A 19,305-nucleotide genomic window follows, 5' to 3' on the forward strand; every position below is an offset into this window, starting at 1 on the left:
TCTCCCAGAGTGCTAGGATTATAGGCATGAGCCATGGCACCTGCCCACATCTGGTATTTGTTCCCTTTGCCATGTTTCCAGATGGCTCACGTTCCATTCTCCCTTCCTGTCCTTCTTCTCATGATCACTTTCAACCTTTGCCCTGTTCTTCTTCTCCTTCTTCAACTTATTAGCCTTTCCCAGGCCTAAGCAAGTTATCTGGCGTGACTCACAAGGATGTGTGAAAATCCCACACAACACCATGCTGCCTCTAACCCAGTCGTACTGCTTTGTTTCCCCAAGAAAAATATTAGAGGCTTTTATTTACCAATTTAATGGCAAAGATCTTCCCTTCTCTGTTGAATTTACCTGGCATGGGTTGAGCTGGAGACCTGCAGGCGGGCAGGGCCTGATGGTGCCACTGCCCTTATCTCATGGTGTCTCTTCTCCCACCTTTGCCATCTGCTTGGCTCCTGAAGCCATTTGGAACACTCTACACATACAACCATTTTACCACTGTACATATAAAAGCCGTTTTTGTTTCTTTCAAAGAATTCTCTTGGATTTTTTCTCACTTGTCGTAGCTTTGAAATGTCCCCAGAGTTGTTTTGGAAATGCACTTCTCTTGTTTCCTGCTAATTGAAATGGAAGTGAACATGGCACTCTTATCCTTGCATTTGAACTTTCAGCTCAAGTCCTTGGGGTACGTTTGGAAAGACTTTCCTCCCCTCGATGTCCTTTCTGCCTTTCTTCTCCACAGCCGAATTGACTGGGTGAACATCATGGCCAAAACTTTGCCACTTAGAATTGATTAATGAAGTCATATTGTCAGCAGAACATTTCCACCTTCCAGATTGTCTTTCCTCTACACCTTCATTGACTTTTGCAGTGAACAGTAAATTGGCCTCGTGCTCGTCCGTGTTCTGTGCAGTTACGGAGTAGGCCGATGGCGCCCCAGCCCCTCCCGCTCCCCCCTGCTTGATGTGCATGTCTTCCAGCCTGGGCCAGGTCTGGAGCAGACCTTCCCCCTGTGCAAGTAAATTATGCTGTTGCTGAGATTTTCTCTTTTCAGCTTTGTATAATGGGCTCATCAAACTTTGGTAGTTCACCACCCAATTTCACATTTTTGAGTTTGGTCTGGCCCTTCTCAATTAATTAAGAACAATCTCCAAATGCTGGCTGTGCTGAGTGAGAGAGAACCGTAAAGATTCACTTGCCAACACCATCAGTTCCCTCTACATCGGTGCTGCATCTGTCCATGCCCCTAACCTGCAGCCAAGGGCACCAGCACTCTTAGGAGATGTCAGCATCATTTTCCAGGAGTGCCCACAGAGCCCCAGAGGAAGAGATTTTTACTGTCCTCATCTGACATAAGTTGTTGTCTTTTGTCATTGTGGGCCAAACCTGGGAATTGGGCAGGGGAGGTCCTGGGACATGGCAGGCTTTCAGTAAATAGCAAAGTGGATGAATGAGTCAAACTGGGGAGTGTCTTTTTTTTTCCCCCTTCAAAACTAAATGATTCCAAAGAAGTAAAGCAGATTTTCTTGTGCTATAAATTGACTGGAAGGTAGATTCCAGAATCTGAAAAGTTTTTTGAACAATGGCAGAGTTTTGAGGATAATAGGAGCAATAATGGCAAATACTTAAAAAGCACTTCCTACGTGTGTTAACTTGTTTCATTCTTACAACAAATCAACGAGGTGGGCATGGGTGTTATTTTCATTTTATAGGTTAGAAAACTGAGGCACAGACACTTGTCCAAGATCAACAATTAGTAAGTGACGAAGCTTGGATTTGAACCCACGTGGTCTGGCTCCAGAACCCTTAACCACAGCTCTGTTTTTTCTCTTTAAGTATATAGATAGGTGTATGGATTCCCAGGTAAATACTGTGAAGCACAATCCTTCTACGATAGGTAAGTTCTGGTTAGTTTATTATAAGTATTGTTAGACCGAGGAGTCCAAGTATGTGATGGCTACTGTTGGCCTTCTAGGGTTAAACTGGACATCATTAAATACAAGTACATGAGGAAGCACATTTGTTGAGTGACTCACTATTGCATTTGCTGTGCCTGACTTCTTTCCTAGTGCACAGTAGGCACGTTTGTTCTCTCTCTCTCGTTTTGGAAAGAGGATTGATACCCTTTGACTCATTCCCAGAGGTTGAAAAGAAGGACATGAGATGGGACAAGCCTTTCCATAGTTCATATTTCCTCAGAGACTCGGGGTTCAGGGGAGTGGAAAGGGGCAGGTGGAACGGTGGGTTGTTCTTTTGCCTGAGCTCTCATCATCTTTCATTTATAGGCCTTTCGTGCGCCATGTTGAAGGACTTGTTTACTGATCCATAAATATGAACTCCGAGAAGCTGTTCTCTGTGACTCACTTGACTTTGTGTCCCTGGGGCCTGATACACTGCCTGGTGCACACTCCTCCTCAGTGTAGTACCGTTTGCTGCCTGGCTGGCTGACCGAATGTATAATTTACTCTGCTTTTGTCACGAGGAAGCCTTAGTTGCTGAGGTAGTCCAAAAAATGTTGTTAAGCCTAGTACAACTCTCATTAGGTTTGAAATGAGACATCCGGAAGCTTCGCCTGCTTGTTCGCATCCCAGTGTGGATGGTTGTCACACCCTCCGTCACTATATCTAGGCTGCAGCTGGCTCGCTCTGTTGCTCAGAGTCCTTTGCTAACGAGGCCAAGGTTGTGGGTTTGATCCCTGGCCCCTGACTGCAGCGAGCCATCTGTCTTCACAAAGGCATGTCACTGGATACGAGGGGAGGGCTGTGCAGGGGGAGAAGCTGGAGTCCATTCCGGGCGAGGCAGCTCCCTGACAGCTGGCCAGAGCGTCCTTCTGGACTGTGAAGGATGTCTTTCTCTTCTCCCACTGTCCAGCTCTGGATATCTGGTTTTTATTTCAGACTTTTTCAAAATAGGTGATACTGCGGGTTACGTAAATGAAAGGGAAGCCATTCTGAAGCCTGAGAACTGAAAACAGTTGACCTAGAAGATACATGGCATATTTCTGGTTTTCTAGGGTTACAAGTGTTGACACTGTCCAGAATCCTGATGGGCTGTATTTCATAATGTAAGAAGTAGCTTCTGGTCCCCTTTGTAATCAAGAAAACTCTTTTCAGCAAGAAGATGCGGAAAGGGATTTTAGAATATAAGATTATGTTCAATCTTTTCTTTCTTTTTGGGTATACTCAGCTTTTTAAGTGGCACGGATACCTAGGTGGCTCTGTGAACAAGGAGAGGTGGGTACAAAGAGGGCGTTTGCCCTCAAGACGATTGCAGTTTGGCTGGCGTGCAGATATAAGTTCAAATGAAACTCAGTGTGGTAAGTGCTGTTCAGGCTGAAAATGCACGCCGAGTTTGGGAGCACCCAGGAAGCGGTGCCTGTCGCTTCCTGCGGAAGCCAGGAAAAGTTTCCCGAGGCTGGCCTTGGTCCTGGTCTTGCAGGTTGACTTAGAGTTCCCTGGGACCCGCCAGACAGAGAGGAGTGTGTGTGAAGGCACAGGGCGGGGAAGTTGTCCTGAAACACCTGGAAAGTTGTTTTAAAAACCTCAAAATCCACACAGCTCTCTAGAAGGCTGGCTTGTCACTTCGTACAGGAGTGCTGCTCCCCCAGGTCCCCACGCTACAAGGAAAGCCCCTGAGGGTGTATGAGACATCGTAGGTAGGAGAGTACCAGGCTTTGCTGCCTGATGGTCCCTGCTCAGTGAGAAAGGAGACAAGAAACAGGTGGAAAATATATCCCCTTGTGGTCTTGGTTCGTTCAGCTCACGATGGTTCTGACTTTCATTCACTCAGCACATATTCATTGAGCACTTCCTGTGTGCCAAGCTCTATTTGAGAGCCTTGGATCATGTCAGTGAGAAAAACCAAGGTTTCTGTCTTGGAGGCGCACACATTCTTGTGGGGGATGTGACTCCATCTAAGCTCTCTGAGGCAGGGGTGGTACCCCTCGTTCACCAGCGAGTCCTCAGGGACCAGCCCGGAACCTGATATGAAACATTGCTCGATAATTGTTGAAATAACCTACTGCTTAAGAGTTTCATAAGTACTAGTTGGTAAGAAAAAACATGGAAAAAGGCAAATGATTTCTTTGCTATAAGAGATCTATTGTGTTAACGTGTAAGTGATCTTTAGTTACAAAATTCTTAGTCACAGAGGAGAAAAAATACCGAATATACTCTAGCAGGGGTACTTTTCCCTCATTACCCAAGAACTTGACATCCACTAGAAAAAGTCTTTTATTCACATCACTCATGTGATGTTTGCATGATAATGACAGGCGCTACTGATTTTAAGTGTTTTGTTGGCCTGGGTCAAACTTTGAGGTCAGAAGATAATTTGGAAGGACAAGTTAAAGGGAGGAATTGTCTTTTCCCACCCAACTCCCAAGAAATCAAAGGAGAAATAAAAAGTCGCATTGTGCTGGCATTGAAGTTCCACCCCTCACAAGCTGAAATGGTTCTCAAGTCCTGAGTTTCTCCCAGCCTTGGTTTTCCATTTTGATTCTGGAGCTCAGGCTTCCCTCCCTTATACATTTCTCCCTTGGTTTGATAGTACAGAGGGACAGGTGACAATACTAAAGAGCTGAGAATATTGTTCAGAGTTGTCAAACAGGACAGGACAAAACCAGGCGCAGCTGGGAGCCTGTAGGTAGGAATGTACGTTTCAGAGCCCAGCCTAGGAAAACGCTGCGGCAGGGCCGGAGCAGGAACTGCAGCCATGGGCAGGAGGGAGGGTCAGGAAGGAGGGCAAGTGCTGGAGCGTCACCGCCCTCCCTGGGTGTCCTGACGGCCTGTGGGGGCCAGCGCTGGTTGTCAGGAATGCTTTTGTGCTGACCTAAGGGCCAGCAAAGAAGCCCTGGTCAGGAGGAGGTTCAGCAGCAGGAGGATGAAAAGAAAAGGGAGGAGAGAAGGAAAAATGGAAGTAGGTCAAGGGAAGAGCAGAATATGTCCCTGTGGAAAGTGGTAGGCTTTCCTGCCAAAGGGGAGACGGGGTCTGAAGAAGACCAAGGCTGTGGGACACTGGCCTGAGCTCTCCCTGCTGGGTTGGGGACAGACAGTGACACTGGTGAGCGAAAGCAGGGTTTTGCCTGTGTGACAGGTTCAACAAGCAGCTCGTGCTCCGGGGACTGGCGGGCCCTCTGCTCCTTGGTAATAGCGGGGCTGTGGGATCCATTCCACGTGGAGAGCCGTGCACCGAGCTCGGGAAGCTTGCCAAAGCAAAGGCAGGAGATGAACCCCGAGTTCTGACAGCTCGCCAGAGAGCCCGCTGCTCAAATGCTGGCAAGAACATTTGTTTTGAGAATAGTTTACCGTAATGAATTCTGACATCATTGTACTCTCTTAGTCAAGGGTGTTGAAATGGAATAAATGACCTAATGTCAAGGGTCTGTGGAAACCCTCAAAACCGGGGAGATTCCCTTGGCTCTCTTGTCTTCATTTTGGAGCAGGGATTTTAAGCAACCGTTCATTCTAGATATTTAATGGATCTCGACATGTTAAGAATAAACATAGTTTAGAGATATGAAGGCAATCGTGGGTTTTGTTTACTCCCCTCAAATTGGGTTATCTCACAGCATTTGGAATATAATTCATGCAAATTAATTTCCATTTTTCGTTCCTTTCTATCGTGATTATCCTTGTGGCTTAAAACAAATTTTTCCTTGCTCTCATGGTAACAGTGGAAGTGCTCAGTTGAATAAAATTATGTGATTAAAAAATGTTTGATTCGTATAGGACTTGCTGAGAATTGTATGTCTTTGCATTTGGGGCACCTTAAAATGTGCAGTGTTTCACCCCCAGTCCTTTCCTTGCTGTCAGATTGTGCTGTCAGGTTGTGCTGTGGTTGGGCGGGATCAGCACATAGCTGTCCTTCCCTGGGGCCACCGTCATTTGAATAGGCCACAGCCTGGGGGCCTTCTCCCTCTGCGGTTATTGTGGATTCTTTGTTTACGAGCAGGATTCTTCCCAGCTTGAAGAAGAATTTGATTCTGAATCCTAAACTCTTTCCAAGAATAAACTGTAAACAGTTTGAGAAAAACTCATACTGGCTTCAAAGGCCGAGTTGGAAATACGCACCGGGTTGCGGGTTTTGCCTCATCCTGTGTGTGGCACCTTCAGCCGGGAAGACTTCCTCTGTTTCTCCACCAGAGGGCCTCGGTCCTGCATGGGAGAAGCCGTCGTGCACCTTAAGGGGGAATTGAATTTCCCTGTCCGTCGTTTCTCTCCTTAGGCAGCCGAGGGCATTACCCTCAGACGCTGGGCTTCACCTGGGCCAGCGGATTTTCTTTCCGGTTTTGAACCAGTACCTAGGAAGATCTCACTAGCTGTCATCACTGGAGCACACAGAATTGATGTTATAAATATATTAAGTAATTTGCATATTAATGGTGCAAAACACAGACCTGAGCTCTTGGATTCGTATTTTGTTCTTTCCTCTAGAGTTACACTTCTGTTTTCAAGCTCTCATTTACCCAGGGAGGTAATAGAATATGGTAGAAAGCTCCCAGCTCACTCTCTCCCTGGGTTTGTGAGCCCGAGCAAGCCCTTTCACTTCTGTGTCATAGTGAACCAGCTTGTGTTGCATCATTTATAGCTAGAAAATTCTGTGCTTCTGTAACTATCTAAGTAGCTCATTCTGCAAGGAGGGCATAGGAGGCATTCTGAATGACCAATTCTTATTTGCAGCCTTCCCCGGGGTATGATGTTTAGATTTGATACTGCTCATTCAAGACCTAATTTTCACCCTAGTAAATCATCCTTTTCTATGAGGGTCTTCAATTATGTTTCCTCAGCGAAATGCTTATTTCATACAGTGCAAAGTAGGAGCGTGAAAAATACATGTGAAAAAGGAAATAACTTTCCTTTTGTGCATAGTAGGAGCTTAATTAGTGATTCTGGAATAAAATTAGACTACCATATCCATACCCAGGCCTTTTTTAGCTGTAGCTATTTCCTTCCCTCCATGTTACTTAAGAGAACTAAGCTTCAGTCCAAAGCAAATGCACTTTGTTGCCTGTGACCATGGATCGCATAAAAACAAACGAAGAAGAAAGCAGAGTAGATGGCGCATCCCTGGGCCTGTTGCCTAATTTTTATTCATGTCCCTGTTAGATTTCCTTTAGTGCTGCTTGGAAGCTGAGCACAAGCTTATCTTTTTATGCTGCCATAAAGCTTCTGATCTGATATTATCTGATATGTGTGGGTGAGAGGAATATGGGAGTATTTATATACCTATGCCAATAAACCATTATCTTAAAGTTCTCGGGCCATTGTTGTGAATGAGAGCCCTGGGATGTTGTGCAGGTATGAGATACGAGTTAATAGCCCTCGTGAGTGCTTGTAACTTGCAGAACCCACATTCAGCTTGATTTAATACCTTTGCATGATTTGAAATGTCATCCAAGAAGAAAGCCAAATACCTAGAGCATCTGCCACAGCCTGCAGAGGCTGACAGGTTTGCACCGGCTGACCTGCTCTGTGGCTTTTTGGAAAGATGAGATGTGTTCTAATGAGCAGGTTATAAATATCACCAAGTTATGTCATAGGTGGTGGCAGCACTCAATGTAAAGGGACCAGCTGGAAAGCGTTCCCAGCTCAACCGGCCGGGCACAGTTTTCAGAGAGGACAACAAGTGAGGCTTGAATATATTGACCAGGATGTTACTAAAGCATTATTTGTGCCTTAATGAAATATGTCACTCAAACAGGTCTCTGTGGGGTGTGTGGGGCAGTGAGGTGAGATGTGTTGTGATCACACTCAGGAAGCTCGGGTTCCAGTCGTCACACTCGCTCTCAAAACAGGCCTCTGACCCGTTGCTTCTTGTTGTCAGTGCAGGGTTCAGAGAAGTTGGTTTGACGAATTTACTGGACAGTGATTTATGTTCTCAAAGATGCAGAGTGGTTGCTTGGTGAAGTCCCTGGTTTTTCATACCTTTTATCTTTCTTTGTCCTGCCTGTAAAAATTGCAACAAGAAGCTTTTACCCACGTTACATATGATGCTTTACTGATATTCCTGTACCCTTTTGCCCCATTGTTGACACCTACCTTTTAAATGAAAATATGGACTTCACCCCCACTCTGCAGAGCCATTCTAAGTTTGAAGGTAGACTCTTGTAAGAGGGCTTGATTTTTTTTTTATTTATTGGCCTCAGAACTGATTTTCAGATTTTTATTTCAGAAAATTTGGTGGGGGTTAGAAAGCACAAAAGACCAACCATCTTAGGTCATATTTTTCAGAGTTGACCAAAGATGGATCGATGTGCAGAATAACTGTATGCTTAAAATCCAGCCAACAGATTTTAGGTAGACAAAATGGGTTGAAATATGCATATAAAATATTTAATATGAATATGTGCCAGATAGAAACTCTGTCAAATTCTGTGTGCACACAGGAACTTAACAAGAGGAGTCGGAAGATTTAGAGAGCTTCTCAGAGCAGTTGAAACGAGAACAACTCAAAACCTGCGAATGGTAAGTGTGACCAGTGACTTGTTTGAGGCCAGCACAGTGCTTGTCTCATCTATGTTTACATTTGTATGTTTTTATATTAATATATAAATAGTAATTAACCCATTTAAAGCATACGATTCAATAGTTTTTAACATATTCGCAGAGTTCTCTAGCTATCACTGATATTTAATTTCAGAACATTTTAATCAAAAGAAGCTATACTCATTAGTAGTCAATCCCCATTTTCCCCTTCCTCTAGCCCCTGGCAACTGCTGATTTATTTAATACTTTCTGTTTCTATGGATTTGTCTGTTTTGGACATTTTACATAAATGGAATTATATAATATGTGGTCTTTTTGTGGCTTCCTTCACTTATCACAATGCATTCAAGGTTCCTCCATGTTGCAGCACGTATCAGTATTTCTTTCCTTTTTATTGCCAAATAATATTCCATTGTGTGGACATATCACATTGACTTATCCATTCATCAGTTGATGGACATTGGGTTGTTTCCACTTTGGGGCTATTATGAATAATGCTCCTAGGAATGTTCATGTGCAAGTTTTTATGTGGACATACGTGTTCTTTTCTCTTGGATGTAGGCCTAGAAGTGGAATTACTAGGTCATATGGTGACTCTGTGTTTAACATTTTGAGGACCTGCCAGACTGTTTTCCAAAGTGGCTGCACCATCTTACATTCCCACCAGCAGTTCCGAAGGTTCCAATTCCTTCACATCCTTGCCAGCACTTGTTATCTTTTTAGTTGTAGCCATCCTAGTGGGCATGCAGTGATATCTCGGTGTGTTTTGATTTGCCCTTCCCTGATGGCTAATGATGTTGAGCATCTTTTCATGTGCTTGTTGGCAGTGCTCTCTCCTGAAACATAAGTAGTGCAGCGTGTAGGGCAGGTAGACTGTGGGCCCTCCTGGATGCCAGTGTGTTGATGGAATTGGCTGTTTGCTTATAATTCATACCAAAACCCACACAGAGCAATGCAGATTAGATCCTGACGGGAACTAGTTGCTTGGCCAGTTATGTTGACTGTAAAACTTAGAAGACAAATATAAAAGATAGTTAGGTTAACCGGTTGATTAGCAGCTTGGCTCTCCTGTTGACTTGAAATCTCTCCCTTCCTTTTTAATCCTTTCACTTTCCTATCTAAGGAGGTTCATTAATTATACCTCTGCAGCTTACCATGTAGAGCCATAGCCACTTGGTGTTTGGGTGAAGGCCTGGTGCTTGCTTATTAGAAGCTAAGCAAATGTCACATGTCACAATTGATGTAGCACCCCCATGTAAGATTGCAATTTCTTTTGTCTTTTGTCTTCCATGCTGTTGTCCTCTCTTTATCATCAATCCTTTAATCACTGTGGGGAATTGTTCAGCTGGGCAAGGCTAAGAGATTCATGTTACAGGAAATGAGGGCATTAACTTCATTTTGCTGTCTTCAGAGTTTTAGGAGGTAGATATACAAATTGTGGGGCCCCATGACTAAGCAGGAGGCTTTTCTAGAATTATGGGAGTGAGACAATATGAGCAACTTCACAGACACAGACACACACACACACACACACACACACACACCCTGCCCCACCACTAAGAACTCACTTGGCCCTTAATATTTATTTATATATTGATGTGATTTATAGATGTCTTAAAAAGTTCAAACAAAACATTTAGATTTTTAGGGTTTTTCAAGACAAAAGAACCTGCAAGAACATGGATAAAAATTGTTGCCAGCTGTCTTTTCTCTCAAATTGACCTACTCCCAACATTTCATAAAACTTCTCAACTGGTCAGTATGAATAGTTTCTTCTAAGATATGGAAGCATGATGAAAGTAACAGATTAAATTGGCAGGTGCTTTCATAATTGTTTTAAAAGTATACTAAAAAGGCCAATCTTTCAAAATTGGTTAAATATGGAACATTTGTTCCTATTGTTGACTCTCAAATATATATATTTGATTAAGGAAGTAAATGTTTTTTCCCCATTAAAAGGTGTGAGTACACTAAATACACCTCAGGAATCTGCTTACCGCTGACTTCAACATTATTTTACCAAATTAGAGAATATCCTCCATTGTTGCCTAAGGCTTATAATTTTCAAATCCGTAGATTTTAACTTTTAAAAATAGGCAGGATTCTGAATAGAGATGTGTTAGGAAGGAAGGAAGGGGTTCGTGTCAATGTTTGTTTCTGAGAAGGCTAGTGATGAGGCTCCTACAGAACGTCCGGGCAGACTGGAGCTGCTGACTGGTTACTGTAAACAGGAGGGAAGATGCTACCCACTTTGTGTCACACCGAGGTACACGTGTGCCTTTTTGATCTCAGCTGATGATCTTCAAGTGACCTAAGTTAAGCTGTTTCTGATTCCTTGAGTGCTTAACCAAAGATGTGCATCAGAATTATCTGAAGAACTTTAAACAAATACATATCTCTATGCTCAACCTCAGAAATTCCAACAGAGTAGGTCTGGAACAGGGCCTGAGAATCTGTGTGTTCTGAAGTTTCCACATGTCATTCTTTCCCACCCTAGTTGAGAAGCACTTTCTTGGTCTTATTCACTGGTGTCTTGGTTTACACTGGACATCAGAAAGTTTCTCCAGATAATGCCATTCATAAGACAGTGTTTCCATCAGTCTTAATATCTATGATTCTTTTAATATTTACTGATAATTACAAATTTATGATATTCTTATGAGATGGAAAACTTACTTAGTAAATTCTATCTGGACCATAGCGGAGAAGGATTAAAAAATACATTTACAGTAATTGCACCCCTAGTTATATACCCCAAAGAATTTAAAACAGGTGGTCAAACAAAAACTTACATGTGAATGTTAATAGCAGCACTATTTATGATACCCAAAAGGTGGAGACCAAATGTCTATGAACTGATGAATGAGTATACACAATGTTGTCTATCCATGCAGTGGAGTTTCATTTAGCCATAAAGGGAATCAAGTACTGATACATGCACAATATGGATGAACCCGAAAACATCATGCTGAGTAAAGGAAGCCAGTCACAAAAAGACCCATATTGTAAAATTTCATTTATACAAAATGTCCAAAATAGGCAAATCCATAGACATAGAAGGCTTATTAGTTGTTCACAGGGTCTGGGAGGAAGGGGAGTAGGGAATGATTGCTTAAAGGGTGTGGAGTTTTTTGGGGGGGTGATGAAAATGTTCTGGAACTAGATAGTGGTGATGGTTATACAACATTGTGAATGTACCAAATGCTGTTGGATTGTACACTTTAAAACGGTTAAACAATATCTGTTCATGACCTTTGCCCACTTTTTAATGGGGTTGTTTGACTTTTTTCTTGCCAATTTGCCTGAGTTTTTTTTATAGATTCTAGTTATCGGCCCTTTATAGGATGTATAGTATGCAAATATTTTCTCCCATTCTGTTAGGTTGTCTATTCACGCTAATGATTGTTTCCTTGGCTGTGTAGAAGCTTTTTAATTTGATCAGGTCCCATTTATTTATTATTATTGTTGCTGTGATTGCTTTTGGGGTCTTCTTCATAAATTCTTTGCCAAAGCTGATGTCTATGAAAATTTTTCCAGCATCTTATTCTAGAATTCTTATGGTTTCATGCCTTAGGTTTAAGTGTGTTATCCATTTCAAAAGAAGATAGACTAATGGCCAACAAACATATGAAAAAATGCTCAACATCTCTTATCATCAGGGAAATGCCAGCTGGTAAATTAAAACCACAATGAGATATCACTTAACTCCAGTGAGAATGGATTTTATTAAAAAGTCCCAAAACAACAAATGTTGGCATGGATGTGAAGAGATAGGAACACTCATACACTGCTGGTAGGACTGCAAACTAGTGCAACCTTTATGGAAAGTAGTATGGGGATACCTCAAAGAACTAAAAGTAGAACTACCATTTGATTCAGCAATCCCATTACTGGGTATTTACCCAAAGGAAAAAAGACATTTTATAAAAAAGATATCTGCACTTGAATGTTTATAGCAGCACAATTCACAATTGCAAAGATATATGAACAACCTAAGTACCCATCAATACGTAAGTGGATTAATGAAATGTGGTATGTGTATACCTTGGAGTACTAATGTGCCATAAAAAAAATGGTGAACTAATACCTCTTATATTAACCTCGATGGAACTGGAGCCCATTCTTCTAAGTGAAGTATCGTAAGAATGGAAAAACAAACACCACATGTACTCATCATTAAATTGGTATTAATTGATCAACAGTTATGTGCACACATGGAAGTAACACTCATTGGGGACCAGGCAGGTGGGAGGGGGGAGGAGGGGACGGGAAAATTCAGACCTAATGGGTGTTGTGCTCGCTGTCCAGGGGATGGGCACGCTTGTAACTTTGACTCGGGCAGTGTAAAGGCAATTTATGTGACCAAAGCATTTGTACCCCTATAATATTCTGAAATAAAAAAAATTAAAAACAAAAACAAAACAGTTAAACAGCCTGAGCAACATAGTGAGACCCTGTCTCTACGAAAAATAGAAAAATTATCTGGGCATGGTGGTGCACTTGTATAGCCCCAGCTACTTGGAGGCAGGAGGATCGCTTGAGCCCAGGAGCTTAAGGTTGCAGTTAGCTGTGATGATGCCACTGCACTTTAGCCTGGGCAACAGAGTGAGACCCTATCTCAAAAATAAAATAAAATAAAATAAAATGGTTAAAATGGTGAATTTTGTATTACGAAAATTTTACCATAAATTTTAAAAAATACACAAAAAGTGCATTTAATGACCAAATCTGTACATAAACATCCAGGCCTTAATTCAGGCCTACTTCCTTCCTTTAATTCTAAATTTATTTTATAGTTACCAATGATTTTTAAGCATTTAAACCATAAACTAAATATAGGTTGAGTAAAAAGTATGATAGTTATTGGTGATCTTGTTGGTAATTTCTCATGTTTATCTCATTTTCTGGACTTCATTTGAGCTTTCCATGGACACAACCAAATGTCCTTTCAGTGCGCTGATGAAGTGATGCCTTTAAAATATGCAATCACATCAAAAACCCCATTTAAAAACCTCTCAGGAAGGTTAATATTCTAAGGGAAAATGAGATTTACCATGAGCTGTCTAGCAGTGGACAAGCAAACCGTGGAGGGCAGAAATTTTTACAACTTTAGAATTCCTGCATGGCAGATATATCCAGAAAATGAAGTTCCTTGTTCATTTTTTTCCTTTTAACATTTATTTCTCAGCTATAGTGAGTTGAAGTTATTTTTGCCAGGTGAATTTTCTAGCAGAAGTCATTAGCTTATATTATTGCAATGAGATCAAAATGAAACTATAATGGAAGGTTTAAGAAAACAGTTCAGGAACTGTGTAGATCCTGAAAATTGTGTTCTTATGAGATCTTTACAGATTGCTCAGTTGGGGATGATCAGAGTACATTTAATTTCAAATTTTTATAGACATTTAAAGCCAGTGAGTCTTACTTCGGAATAATCAAGAAAATTTGCCTTTACCCAGTGGTTATCAGAAACCACTAGGCTAGTGAGTTGGTTGCATTTAAATTTCCTTGTGGTGTTTTAAGAGATTTCCCATGGATAAAAGCTTAACAAAGCTCTCTTCTGGAACATTTTTTTTTTTTTAAAGGCTCATTCTCTGGGAAGCTGAGCATTCTTTGTCTGCATCTTGCAAAGAATGCTAAAACCTGGTGGAAAACCCTGCTGGTTGAAATTTTATTGTGCTACCTCTGGGTGATCATGGGCAGTGTGGACTACCCTGGGATGCAGTGCTTCTGTGTTCAGAGAGATTTTAAAAAAATTACTTATCCTCTTCTTTGTCACTGGAAGATTATGAGCTAAATGAAGTGGTATGCATCAATCAAAGACATACTTCTTAGGACATGCCACACCCTCCTTCCCCCACATACATCATAGATGGTACTGTTCTAGGCAGTGGAGTCCCAGAGGGTTTGGGAAGGTATGTTAATCTGCATCTAACTTAGGAGGACAAGATCCAGATGTTTCTGGGTTTTCACAGTGAGGAAGGAGATACCCATCCAGCTTTGCGGAAAGGTCTTTTTTGATCAGAAATCCCAGGCCCCACTTTGCCTTCTCTATTGCACAAGGCCAGGAGGCCCAGGATGCACTGAGGACAGAGCACTCAGGTGCTGAGTCCCAGGGGTGGGCCGTGTAGGGCTGGCCATTGGTGTCTCCAAGAAGGAAAACATTCTAAATATCTACAGTGGACATCAGATCATCAATGGAGAGATTTTTTTTTTTTTTTTTTTGAGACAGAGTCTCACTTTGTTGCCCGGGCTAGAGTGAGTGCCATGGCGTCAGCCTAGCTCACAGCAACCTCAAACTCTTGGGCTTAAGCGATCCTACTGCCTCAGCCTCCCGAGTAGCTAGGACTACAGGCATGCGCCACCATGCCCGGCTAATTTTTTTTTTCTATATATAATTTTAGTTGGCCAGATATTTCTTTCTATTTTTAGTAGAGACGGGGTCTCGCTCAGGCTGGTCTCGAACTCCTGACCTCGAGAGATCCACCCGCCTCTGCCTCCCAGAGTGCTAGGATTACAGGCATGAGCCACCGCGCCTGGCCAGATTTTTTATTTTTATTTTTTTTCAGGAATAGCGTCATCTGAGTACTGGCTTTATGAGATGTCAGTTGGGAGGTGGTGAAAATATCTGCAGATCCCCTGTTATTTATAAGATCTCTTGGGAAAGGGCTTAGCTAAAAGTTTCAGTTGTTTCAGGTTTAAAACATGTTTAATGTTCCAGCGCGTAACCGAGACAAGGTGGCATTTGAAGTGCATGAACCTCTTTTGTTTAAAGAGTTCAGATGTCTTTGTGTACCATATTTTCTTTTCTTTTTTGTCGTAAACTGGTATAATTTTCATCATAAAAGTAAACATTTTAAACTGTGAATCTTGCAATAGTGCTTAGCACAGAGTGATGACATAAATATTTATTGGATGAGTGGACACATGAATGAATGAATGAATAATACAAAATAGATTCATGGCTATGCTTCTCCTCCTTTGTGTTCCCAGACCATAGCCAGGCAGCTGGCAGAGATCTTGTTGCGGGGTATGTGTGAGCAGAGCTATTGGAACCCTCTGGAGGAGCCACCGTGCCAGTCTCCTCTGGACGATCCTCTCCGGAAAGGAGCAAACACAAAAACCTACACCCTCACTCGGAAAGCCCGCGTCTACTCAGGAGAGAAGTATGCAAGTTGACGTCCTCACTTATAGGTCAGGGGATGGGAGGGAAACTTGGGAAAATTCAAGGATGAGTAGAAGTAGGAGGGCAGATTTTTTCCACCTAAAAGAAAATCGGATGAACAAGTCTCATTTTCTAATTTAATTGATACCTCATTACTTTTCGTAACTTTGGAAAATATCTGTGCACTAGTGGGGACATTTTAAGTAGAAAAATGCTCTCATCTCAGTACTTGGCTGCCATTCACAGCCATCACTGTTGTTGGTCTTTGGAATTTTTGTTCCACTTATTATAAGAACCCCAGCGTCATACAGCAGTCAACGACAAGGCTGTTTGTAAGCCAGAGCTAACATTTTTTCTATTCTTCAGCAATTCCTCGATCCTTTTGTTTAAAATCTTATTCTAAACTGAACTAGATATAAGCAGGAGAATTAAATAATTTGAAAGTGATTGGAAGGTTATGTCTCTTTAGAACTTCTTTATCTTTTGAAGTTTGAAATTTGGGACACAATCACCCTGGAGGAAAATGGGCTGGAGAACCACACAGTCTTGGCATCAGGTCAGGTCAGAGGAAGCAGGACACGAGAGGGAGCGAGACCGTGAAGGGCTGGGAGACAGAGACAGTTGTTGACTTATTCCCGATTCCTCCCGTTAGAGCCTTTAATTCCCACCGTTGCCTGTTCCTACAAGGACAAGGCCTGATGGTTTTTCAGAATCTCTACATGAAGGAAAGGAGAACATGCACGAACAAAGACGGATAACTTTGGTGCTATCAAATTGGAAAAGTGGCTAAGAGGCTGCAGGCTGCTGCTTCCAACGCCCCAGGGAAAGCACTGGCAGAGATGGGTGACTAGATTCTCTCTCCATGTGTGACATCTGAAAATGATTATTGCATTTGCAAAGGGAGGCAGCATTCCTCAAGGCCGCTGCCCGTTAATAATCCTCTTAAGCTGACCCTGGCATGTCTCTCCTTCATTGCCTTCTTCAGTTTGCATTTCTTATGTGGATTCAGACAAGTTAGTATATTCGTAGCTTTTTCTGTAGCCTTATTTTCATTTTCAGCCCCCTTTCCATGGCCTCGTTGAAACACAGGTTTGTTTAATTCACAGCCTGTGATTACTCCTTAGTTTTTACCTGGATCCATGAAGCATCTGTCCTAGCAATTCCCAAGCTCTCACTTTAAAAATGCTGACCCATCATTATGAGCTATTTAGAACAGATTTAGAGTTCATTTTTTATTATGAACTATTATGCTGTATTTTATTTATTTTTAAGTAGTATTTATATCTTAAAAATAGACCATAGAGTTTTTTCCTGTTTTAGATATTCTTAATAACCAAGGTGCCAGGTACATTAAGAAACTTAGTTTCTACCCTCTACCCCAGTCCAGTTTGACACATGGACGGAGCTGTTTGTCTGCCTGGGTGCTATTCCAATGTGGCCCCATCCCTTGAAGGCAGATAAGCTTATAGTGCGGGCCACTTCTCCTCTATTTCTTCAACTACTCAGACTTTGTCACTTTTAATATCAGATTCCCCACCTGTGTAAGGAGAATTATGGAGGCAAAACACAGATCCAGCATCCCCATAAAGGGAGGACTAAGGGAGCATCCCCAGACCAGCAGTAGTTACTAGTCACAAGTTTCATTGCATACAAGTACACATGATCAGCTTTTCTTAACTGTTTTATTGAGACATAATTCACATATTATATAATTCATCAATTTAAAGTATATAATTTAGCAGCTTTTAATATACTCACATAGTTGTGCATCCATCACCACAATCAACTTTAGAAAATTTTCATTATCCCAAAAATAAACTCAGCACCTCTTAGCTGTGGTCCCCCTGTCTCTCAGTCCCTTGAATTTCCATTTGAATTTTAGGATCAGCTTGTCCATTTCTGGAAAAAAAAAAAAAAAGAAGCTAGGATTTCAATAGGAATTGCATTGACTTTGTAGATCAATTTGGGAGTGTTGCCATCTTAAAAATATTAAGTCTTCTGATCTATGAACATGAGATGTCTTTCCATTTATTTAGGTTGTCTTTAATGTCTTTCAACAATGATTTGTAGTTTTCAGGATATAAGGTTTGTACTTCTTTTGTTAAACTTATTTCTAAGTTTTATGTGTGTGTGTGTGCTAATTTTTTTGATGCTATTGTAAGTGGAATTGTTTTCTTAATTTCATTTTTGGATTGCTCACTGCAAGAATGTGGAAATAACAATTGATTTTGTATATTGATCTTGTATACTGTAGCCTTGCTGAACTTCTTTATTAGCTCTAATAGTTTTTTAGATTCCTTAGGATTTTCTGTGTAAAAGACCATGTCATCTGCAAATAGAAACAGTTTTATTAATACTTTTTTCTTTCTAACCTGGATGCCTTTTATTTCTTTTTCTTCCCTAATTGCCCTGCCTAGAGCCTCTAGTATAATGTTGGATAGAAGTGGCAAGAATAAACATCCTTGTCTTGTTTCTTATCTCTGCAGGGGGGAAGCACAAAGTATGGTGTTTAGTGTGGGTTTCTGTAGATGTCCTTCATCAGGTTGAGAAATGTCCCTCCTATTCCTAGTTTGTTGAATATTTTTATTATGAAAGGATGTTGAATTTTGTCAACTACTTTTTCCACATCAATTGAAATGATCATGTGGTTTTTGTCCTTTATTCTGATGATGTGGTTTATTATATTGATTGATTTTCAGATATTAAGCCAACCTGCATTCTTGAGATAAATTCCACCAGGTCATGGTGTATAATCCTTTTCATTTACTGCTGGGTTCTATTTGCTAGTATTTTGTTGAAAATTTTTACATCTATATTCATAAAAGATATTGTTCTATAGTTTTCTTTTCTTCTGATGTCTTTGTCTGATTTTGATATTAGGATAACCTCATAAAATCAATTGGGGAGTATTCCCCCACCTTCTGTCTTTTGAAAACATTTGTGGAGAATTGGTATTAATTCTTTAAATGTTTGGTAGAATTCACCAGTGAAGCCATCTGATCCTGGACTTTTCTTTATGGGAAGTTTTTTGAATACTAATTTAATCTCTTTACTTGCTATAGGTCTATTCATATCTTCTGTTTCTTCTTGAATCAGTTTTAGTGGTTTGCATCTAATTAATTTCCACACTAATCCTATGCCTTCAGTTATCACCATCAGTTTTTAGCTTCGTAATTTTATGTGTTCACAACCCTACTTCTTACCTTGAGTATTAGTGAAGAGGGAAAACCTGTTGGGGTTATACTTGTTTGGGAGCTCCCTTATTACCGAGGCGGGACTATCTTGATCAGTCAACACTGTGGCAGAAAGGACATTATCACCAGTTCAGTTATGCTGGCTTGGAGGTGGAACAGGGAATCCACAGATAATGTTCAGACCTCGTTTGGGCCAATTGTCCCAAAGTCTTCCTTTCCACTCAGTCTCTGAGGAGAAGTGTAAGTATAAAGTAGCATTTAGGTGGCAGAGATCCTGAAGGCTCGAGCAGACCACAAGGGCCGCTCAAGATGGTCAGTCATGACGGGAAGTAACTGAAAAGTGAGCTCCACCAGGAAGCTCCATCCCTGCCACTGCGACCAGACACGGAACAGGTGCGGGACGCTCGCTCTCTGCCCGTCTTGAATTTGGAAAGGAAATAAAATGTTGAAAGTTCTGGATAGG

The 19,305-nt window shown here is 41.5% G+C and overlaps 1 protein-coding gene across 3 annotated transcripts in view; it reads left to right on the top strand.

Annotated features, from left to right (window-relative positions):
* The window catches only part of TTC7B (tetratricopeptide repeat domain 7B), a 240,934-nt gene that overhangs the window by 91,700 nt on the left and 129,929 nt on the right, over nucleotides 1-19,305 (top strand). For all 3 annotated transcript variants that reach the window (XM_045562019.1, XM_045562029.1, XM_045562038.1), the window contains 2 exons: nucleotides 8,384-8,462; nucleotides 15,477-15,649. In XM_045562019.1, the coding sequence (XP_045417975.1) occupies nucleotides 8,384-8,462; nucleotides 15,477-15,649 (252 nt within the window). The remainder of the gene's footprint in view (nucleotides 1-8,383; nucleotides 8,463-15,476; nucleotides 15,650-19,305) is intronic.

The sequence above is a fragment of the Lemur catta genome, chromosome 1 (assembly GCF_020740605.2).
Source record: "Lemur catta isolate mLemCat1 chromosome 1, mLemCat1.pri, whole genome shotgun sequence".
Classification (NCBI taxonomy): Eukaryota; Metazoa; Chordata; class Mammalia; order Primates; family Lemuridae; genus Lemur; species Lemur catta.